Here is a 9,260-nt window from a genome sequence, read left to right as displayed (position 1 = left end):
TTACCTCCCCCACCCCCTTTATCACCACCCCCCTTTTAAATAAGAGGGTGAAGGGGAACCAGAGCGCACAAGGGAACTGACTCAGGAGGCAGAGAAGATGGGCATCCTCAGCGTAGACTTGCTGATCACACTGCAAATTCTGCCAGTTTTTTTCTCCAACTGCCTCTTCCTGGCGCTCTATGACTCGGTCATTCTGCTCAAGCACGTGGTGCTGCTGTTGAGCCGCTCCAAGTCCACTCGCGGAGAGTGGCGGCGCATGCTGACCTCAGAGGGACTGCGCTGCGTCTGGAAGAGCTTCCTCCTCGATGCCTACAAACAGGTGAGCTGAACTGAGAAGGGCTTCTCCTTAGGTCTACAGGGGCAGGGGCTCACATGCTGGGGACCAGAGGCCATTGGGAGGACGGGGGTGAGAGCTGTGAAGCCCTATTTGTGGGGCTGCCAAGTGAGCCTCTAAGTTTACTTTCTACACCTGTTGCACAGGTTAGTTTGGGAGGGTGACAGCTATTAAGCCATAATAACTCTGTGTGACCTAATAAGGAGTCTTTCTACTAAGGGTTATTGATATCTTGCTGTGATTTGGGAGTAGAAGGCATTTGTGCTGGTACAATAACTTGGGAAAAGTCAGAAAATGATTGGGAAGAGGAGACTGCTGCATTTATTCTGCTCTTGCCATAAACTGGAATTTTGATTTTTTGCTTGATGCGAGGCTATCAAGTGAGGTACGCTGAGGAAGTATGCTCGAGGGGTGGGTACTGAAAAGCAAGAAATGGGAAATGCTACTCAAAACTCTCAGACAGCTGACAAAATAAGAAAATGGTCATAGAAAGTGTGATTGGGCATCATAGCTGCTTGGTTTCTGGTCGAGGTAAGAGTTAATGAAAGCAAGCAGCGGTGTACCACCTCCTCTACATTGATTCAAACTTGAACCCTTTGGAAGCGATTTTCAGGCAGTGAGTCCTGAGTGACTAGATACCAACTTGCAAAAGAAAAATCTGAAAACTAGCTGTCAGAAATCCAGCATTTGCAAGGGGAGCCTCCTTTACTTTGTTTCTCAAAAATAAAATATGTTGCCCTAGAAAGAGATGATGGGTCTATGCTTCATTAAATCTCAGAGCTGTTATGAGCATTAGGGCAGTGGTCTCCCTTACCTGGTCGGGTAGCGTCCAGGGGCTGCTCTCTCAAAATCAGAGGTGGTGATCTTAGTTTCTAAATGCAAAATACTGTGTTCCAGGCTTTTTGCTGGTTAGAGATGTTGGTAGAGCATTTTCAACTAAGATCTTCAGGGGCACAGAGGAAGATTTTGGCCCTGGTCTTTTGTCAGTTTTCTGCTACCTGCTATGCCCATATGACTTCTAAAGTTCCCCTCCACCCCCTCAACCAGGCTTGAGAAGAATGAACTATTTTGGCAAAAGTAGTTATCAAAATAGACAATCTTGGTTTCCCTAAAAGTGTAGTGGGACCTTGCCCAAGATGCCAGAAAAAGAAACTGTACATCTGTATTTTAGAGAATTATAGAAGCCAGGTGTTCAGTGAAGTGGTGTGCTTTAGGCAGGCAGCACCTTAGAACCAGAGACGGGGAACTTGAAATAGTAGAGGCACAAGGGAATGCGTCCTCCATAAATAAACACTAGAAAAATAAAACCATGCACCAGGAAAAGAGAAGAAGTAACTTGTAAAATTACAAAGAATTCAGGACAGGATTGTTCTTCTGAAAATCAGATGTTCGAGAAGAAAATATCTGTTGTGAACTAGGGAAATTTTACCACAATACATGTCTTTATGACTGATAGTAACCTAAAGAGAGTTTGTGTTTATTGTTGTTAAAAATGTGAATAGCAAGAGCTCCTTTTAGGAGATGGAAATTCTTTTATGAGAATATGAATTGGTGCTCAAAGTTCTAACAGTAAAAACTCATTTATATTGTGCATGTCAGAGAGGATGGGAGATCTAGAGAAGTAGATATTGAATTCATCATTTCATTTCCACAAAAGTATACATTGAATGGGAAGGTTTTATGGTTTGTTTTAGGGGAAGGCAATTTGGAGGCAGGTGGAGGAGTACACAAGTATATCAGACATTAATTAGGAAGTTCCCTGTTCAACATCCTATTTTATATGTGTTAGCAGACACCATGGAAATATCAGTGGTTTGATCTCAGTATATTAAACTCTTACTTTTTGGAAGGACAATTGCCTTTTGTTTATAAAGTAAAAAAAAAAAACAAAAACAAAAACAAAGCACTTATTGGAAGAATTTTACTTATATACATAGATTTCTTATATAAATGTCATGTTTCATTAAGAAAAACATGAAAAAAGTCATGTCTCACATAAACAATGGGGGCTGTAATGTTACCCACAAATATTAAGTGAGGTTATTTCTCCCATTAAGCAGCTTATTGAACATAAAATGGAAAAACAAACAAATACTTCTTTAATAAAGTTTATTGTTTTTTTTCACTAATGTATAGTGTTCCATTGTGTTGCAATATGTTGTTATTCCTATTCCAGGAAATTGGGAAGGATGAGTGATTTGTTTTTTCTTTTTGCATATGGTTTGTATATTCCTCTTCTGTATTTTTTTGTCCCTGCCTACTGATTTGATTAGTGACCAAGTTCACGACTGATGTTACTACGTTTGCTTTTGATGATTTATGTAATAGCTACCATGTGTAGAAGCAACCTCAGGACCCACATGTCCAAAGACAAGACTGGAGTGGGTGTGTGATAAATGGAAACATTATGAACACAGCTGGAACTGAATGATGGTCTCTTTCTGTCTTCAAGTATGGCAAGGGTAGTGGTTTCTCTGGTGGCATTTGAGGGTCACTCAGAACCTCTCAACCAGGTTGAATCACTTCTCTGAATGCTGTTTTCATCTGTGCCACTGTCTTTGGGTGTAGTCATTTCTAGAGACATTGTAGGAGGTTCTGTTTGAGATGGCATCACACTATTTCATAATCCTGATTTGCATTATTTCAAGGCTGCCCATCCCTAGAAGTGAAGTTTTCCAGGATGAGAGGGGTGTGTGCCCATGTGATAAAACTAGACATGTGATTTGCCGTTATTAATTCTCCTTGTTGCTGCATGTCAGATGCCCATAAAGATATGTAGAGAAAGTGGAGTAAAAGTATTATCCCTGTGCTTTGCCTCCACAAGGGGCAACACAGAAATAAAGAAAGAACAAAATAAAATTTTCTTTTCTTTTTATTTTTTTAAATAAACCCTTTCTTAAAAGGTTGAAAAGGATTTGAATTAACTTTATGGAGAAGCCTTTAAAGATAATGTGAGTTTAGTAAGAGATAGATTCTGTGTACAATTTTGATTGAAAGGAAAGTCTATAGACACTGGTGAGAGACCCTGAGGTGAATAAAAGGTGTTTGTTATTTAAGTTTCTACAGTCAGTGTCATTGCATCTGAACAGTATATCCTTGTGTTGGTGCTCAGAGACTAAAAACATGCAACCAATAAGCAAACTGCTCTGTCTGGGAGCCTGGCTCTTACCTAAATGAAGTGTAAAAGTAAACACACAGTATAGATGCTGACAGGCAGTTTAGCTTCTGCACGGTTAATATTGCAGAGGTACAGAAAACATATTCATTTGAACATATAATTTTGGTTTTGAAAGGGTCTCTTTAACATTCTCCTCCTCCTCTTCATTCACCTCAAGCCTTTGACACTAGTTTCCACAATGGAAAATGGCCCTTTTAAGAGAGAAACAGTCCCCAAAGAACACAAAGCAGGCCACAGCCAGAGCTTGTCCATCACTTGGATAAAACATTGGGGAATGATAGAGCTTAGAGCTACATTTTCAAGGTACAAATTAAAAAGAGAATAGCTAAAAGGGAATTGAGCTCAGAGGAAGGAGTACGTAGCCTATTCTTCAACTCTGATTTATTTGGCCAATCTGAATATAAATGGTTAAATCTCTGCTTAATGATAGTTTGGCCATGTTTCTAAGGACATTGATGTAGCCTGGTCATTATGTCAAAGAATTTGAAACTTCCTGATAGTTAATAAAGCCATTTTCAGGGCTTTGGACAGCAAGAAGTATGTGTGAAAATTCTGCTGCCACACACCCACCCTTCATTTTTATAATTTGCTTTACATTCTATTATGAGATTATGTGATATATTGTCCACAAGCCTTTCTCAGGCTGTGGAAAAGAAAAAGAAATAAAACTCCAAAACAAAAAACAAGGTTAGTAGTATATGCTGTATTTTCTGCTTCTACTTGATGAATGGTTCTTTTCTCTCCCTTGCCCTGCATTTCACAGTCCACATGCTAAAGCAGCATTTCCTTTTTCCCCATGCACTGAACACTGAACATCATCAAGGGAATCAAATTTTTATATATGCTATATGTTTATGTTCATGTTCATACTCATAAAGATGTCCATTGCAACATCTGAACTTGGCCCAGAGATGTCTTCTGTTGTAAAAATGCAAATCCTTTATTTACCTCCTTTGTTGGTGTTGTGTTGATGTTGCTTGCAAAATCGTAAGAAAGGACCACTGTAATAGTGCAGATGAGAGAGATAAAAGTCAGCGATGACAATATCACATTTTACGTATGTCCTTTCTGATCCTTGCAGAATAAAGGGACCCTTTGGGAACATCGGAACTTCAAGACCAATTAGTGGAAATGATGCTTCTTGTGTTTGGGCATTAAATACTGGGCAGGGTTCTCTTTAGAGCAGCTAATGCTGGCAGGGAAAGAGGTACCGACCTAATTACTCTTCCGCAAGAGTAAAAAATGCCTTTTGAATGCCTCTTTGGCAAATATGTCTCATTAAGGACAAAAACCAAACACAAACCCTCTAAGAAGAAGAAATTAAGATGATAGGTAACTTGTGGCCAGACTTTCTGTGCCACTGTGGGAAATTAAAACAAAGTTTGGGAGTACCAAGGGATAACTTGTTTTTGTTGAGCTTCTTTCCTGCAGCCTAAATGTTATTATGGGACCGACTTTATTTTCTTCATCATTTTGGCTCTGTGTCAAGGAATGCTTTGCTCCTGGGGAGAGCAAACAATCTTCCATCATCGAAGACAATGGTGATTCTCCCAGCCTGTCTCAGCAGGGCGCATAACCCAGCAAACCAAGAAGTTCTCCATTTGAAACTCTGGTCTGTTAGGAATTTAATTTTTATGGTGACCAAATGGGGAGATGAGAATGAACAGTAATATCTTTTTAGAATATTTTCTTTTAGTTTAAAGGAAACTTCCATATCTAAAAAAAGTGTTTTTTTCTTTATTTTAGCTAAATTGTCCTCCATCAGGTTTTAGCAAAGATGGACACATTTTATGACTAGTATATGAAGCTTATAAAAGCAGACTACTGGTCTACTCACATTTGGATTTATGGATGGTGGGTGTGTGTTTTTCCTTCTTAGTTTTATTAATAATATTAATTTTATCTATGCATTTTCTCTTGTCTAGGCACCTTCATGAATAAGAATATCCATTTATGACATTATAAGATTCAGTAAGGGACCCTGGCTGCTCAAAAAAAATAAAAAGAATAGGCCACATTTGTTTTGTGCACTGACCAGATGCGACAATCAAGGACGGATCAATGACACTGAGTGGTGATTATGGTAGTACTCTACGAGACAGCTCCAGGATTCGTATTTCTAAATTTATCTGCCTCAGTGAGCTTATCCATCACCCAAATATGATTATGTTCATTGCAGATCAGGGTGATGATTATGTGTAAAATTCTTCACTGACCTAGGATTATAACAACTAGCATTCATTCAATAAAATAAATACTTCCCTGTCTAACCCTAATCCTAACAAAATGCTAAATCCCCCACATAAAGAGCATTATGAATTTGGTAACTTTCCTAATTTTTCATTTTAGAGTGACAGTGTTATACTTACTCTAAATTTCCCAAGGCAAATTAGTCTGTGTTTTGGAAAGAATTCTGCAGCTGAACTATACATTGTCTCTAAGAAAGAGAGGGTGCATTAACTTCCCAAGAAAATTTACTGCAGGTAACAAGAGAGCCTCCTGTGACAAAAGCATCAGATTAGATTATTCAGTTGAATAATCAGACATAATGAAAGGATCAACAGGTCTGCTTGGATGAGTCGGGGGTCAGAGGCCCATTTATCAAGGCCACATAATTGTTCATAGGTTTCAAAAATGATTCCAAAATGCAGATGCATGTTTTTACCTATCAAGAACCTACAAGTGTACAGGTTGCTTACTTAACAGGAAGTCACTATAACAGACTAATCTGAATGCATTTAGGTCTTCTTATCACAGTATGTTGAGGTACACAGTACACATGATATTGTTAAAACATCCCTTCTGGAATCATTACTATTATTTCAAATGGGAAAGATCTAAAGAGAAGAGGCTGCTACCCATTACCTAGATCTATAAAAAAGGAAGTACAAAAATAATCCATGGATTAAAATGTTTGTAATACCTTCAACATGTATATCTTTAAATTTGATGTATATTTTCACGCCTTAAAGACTAGTGTAGTTCATATGAAAGAATCCAGCTAAATGTGCTTATTAGATTTCTCCATCTAGTGTCACTTGCAAATTAACCAAGAAAGTTAGTATAAGTAAAATAATTTTCTCTGTGGCGGTGACTAAAAAACAAAATGTACTTACTTAAATCACACCAGCATCTTCCTTTCTAAGAAGGAAGATTATTACCATAAGATTTCTCTTAGAACACTAATAATGCTTATTTCAAACATGCCCTTCTAGGATTTTTTAGAAGGGAGAGAAAGAACTTTAATTCTTTCTCTACAGTTAAAATGAGTTATGCATCAACAGTAGATAGAAACTTCTGACTAAAAGCCCTTGAGTGTGTTATATCAGTTTGGATTGTTAAATCTTTAACAATTCACTTCTAGGTGACTTCAATTAACAGTAACATTATGTGTGGCTATATGTATATGAGGGAAATAAGTCGATCCAGTTGGAAGTATATTATAATATTAAGGATAGTATATAAAAATCAATTGTACTGTCGTAAGTTGTCCCTAATGTTATTGGCTTTGATTAAACCATTCCAAGGAAGATCCAACTGTATTAATTCAAACTGAAGTAATTGGCTCTTTTACTGTTGCCTGCTTTTTATTATCAATTTACAGATTCAAAGGCTGCAAACTTTCCTTCATTCTGTTTTCAACTATTTAAACCATGTGCAAAGGGAACACATGAAACAATTTTTATCTCTACCTCTTCTGCCCCAATATTTTATAATTCAGAGGAGCTTGTTAACAAATTGTGGGGTAGAAAAGTACTTTTTAGTGTGACTGCCTAGATAAAGAGAGCGAAACAAGCACACTTGGAAAATGAGAAATTAATATAGAACTCTGGAGTAACCATTTTTGTTTCTTTTTGTCTTTTTTTTTTTTAATGGAAATTGTAAGTTTGGAGTGGTAAGAACCACCTTGTAAGCAGTGGCAGTAGAAGCCTCCAGGGAGGATGCCATATTGAGGAGAGTTCAAAGCTTTGCTCAGGATAGATATATATTTTAAACACAAAATTGCCCAAGAATGATGATGTTTTATTTCACATGGTGGGGTAGCATCTGATAAGGGCAACACACACCCATATAATTACAGTGCACAAAGAGCTCTTTTTCTCTTGTTGCCCTCCAGTTGCCATATGTGAAAGACAGGCATTATTGTTTCCATTTTACGGGTGGGAAAACTGAATCACTAAAGAGGTTAAGTGGAAGTAACCCTTCTTATAAATGGTAGACCTCAGGTTTTCTAGGTCTGGCCAAGAATAGAGCCCACTGGTATCATTGGCCATTGGTTGAGATTAAATAACTTAGTATCATGCAAGAAAATAAAGGTCCTGCCTGGTGTTTCAGAATTCAGAAGGAGGCACCATGTCCCAAGACCCTGATAATTTGTCTTAAAGTAGACCATTTGCTTCTAACTTTTAAAATGAAGTCAATTAATCATTTGTTATCAAATGCATGTTAAGAATTGACAGCAAAATAAAGACAGTAAAGAATACCAGCCTTGGCTTAATTATAAAAAGAGTTAACTCCAGTGCCTTCAGTGATGAAAATAATTACCTTCAGTGACTATACAGAATAAAAAAGACTTACTCTCTTTTGGGCCATTCTTTACATTACCTGCCATGAAGCCTCTTTACTCAAATCGATACATGTTTACCACATGCTCTGAAGGAAATATCACGTTCTGTTAGAGCCAATTGTAACTATTTAATGTGAATTGAAGTGGCAATGTGTTTAATGTGATGTTCTCACCTTCTTTTTTTTTGTTTTACCCTCAGGTGAAATTGGGTGAGGATGCCCCCAATTCCAGTGTGGTGCATGTCTCCAGTGCAGAAGGAGGTGACAACAGTGGCCACGGTACCCAGGAGAAGATAGCGGAGGGAGCCGCATGCCACCTCCTTGACTTTGCTAGCCCTGAGCGCCCACTAGTGGTCAACTTTGGTTCAGCCACTTGACCTCCTTTCACGAGCCAGCTGCCAGCCTTCCGCAAACTGGTGGAAGAGTTCTCCTCAGTGGCCGACTTCCTGCTGGTCTACATTGATGAGGCTCATCCATCAGACGGCTGGGCGATACCTGGGGACTCCTCTTTGTCTTTTGAGGTGAAGAAGCACCAGAACCAGGAAGATCGATGTGCAGCAGCCCAGCAGCTTCTGGAGCGTTTCTCCTTGCCGCCCCAGTGCCGAGTTGTGGCTGACCGCATGGACAATAACGCCAACATAGCTTACGGGGTAGCCTTTGAACGTGTGTGCATTGTGCAGAGACAGAAAATCGCTTATCTGGGAGGAAAGGGCCCCTTCTCCTACAACCTTCAAGAAGTCCGGCATTGGCTGGAGAAGAATTTCAGCAAGAGATGAAAGAAAACTAGATTAGCTGGTTAAAGGTATGATTATAAGAGAGCTTATTGTTTTAAAAAGTTATATAATGGCAAGGACATTAAGAACTGAATCCCTATTTCAACAGAGCCCTATTGGCTTACTGAAAGACAGGAGTTTATCGGAAGAACATAAATCTCTAACAGCTCCATACTTCTTTCACTACTCAAATGGCATTGGGCTAAGTAGTAGCCGTATCACCTCTCTTCTTAGTAAAAAGCCCTATGTGAAAAGATCCCAAGACGGAGAGGAAGAAACCCTGATTCAGTGTGTGTTCATTCTGCATTGAGAAGGAACTGATACAGCTGATGCATGCTTTGAGACCAGAGGAAAAGACTTACCTGAATAATTACTACATTAGGGAAGCTACTGTCTACGTTAAGATAAA

General features: G+C 38.8%; 1 protein-coding gene across 1 annotated transcript in view; it reads left to right on the top strand.

The window, feature by feature from the left end:
- Positions 1–8,878, top strand: part of DIO2 (deiodinase, iodothyronine, type II) — a 28,495-nt gene extending 19,617 nt beyond the window's left edge. The window contains 3 exon segments of the mRNA XM_011969699.1: positions 45–319; positions 5,259–5,366; positions 8,279–8,878. Of these exon segments, the coding sequence (XP_011825089.1) occupies positions 98–319; positions 5,259–5,366; positions 8,279–8,878 (930 nt within the window). The 5' untranslated portion in view covers positions 45–97.
- Positions 8,879–9,260: the final 382 nt, after the last annotated feature.

This window comes from Mandrillus leucophaeus, unplaced genomic scaffold (assembly GCF_000951045.1).
Source record: "Mandrillus leucophaeus isolate KB7577 unplaced genomic scaffold, Mleu.le_1.0 Scaffold90, whole genome shotgun sequence".
Taxonomy (NCBI): domain Eukaryota; kingdom Metazoa; phylum Chordata; class Mammalia; order Primates; family Cercopithecidae; genus Mandrillus; species Mandrillus leucophaeus.
Note: the sequence above shows the minus strand (reverse complement) of the source record. Positions and strands in the feature narration are given on the sequence as shown.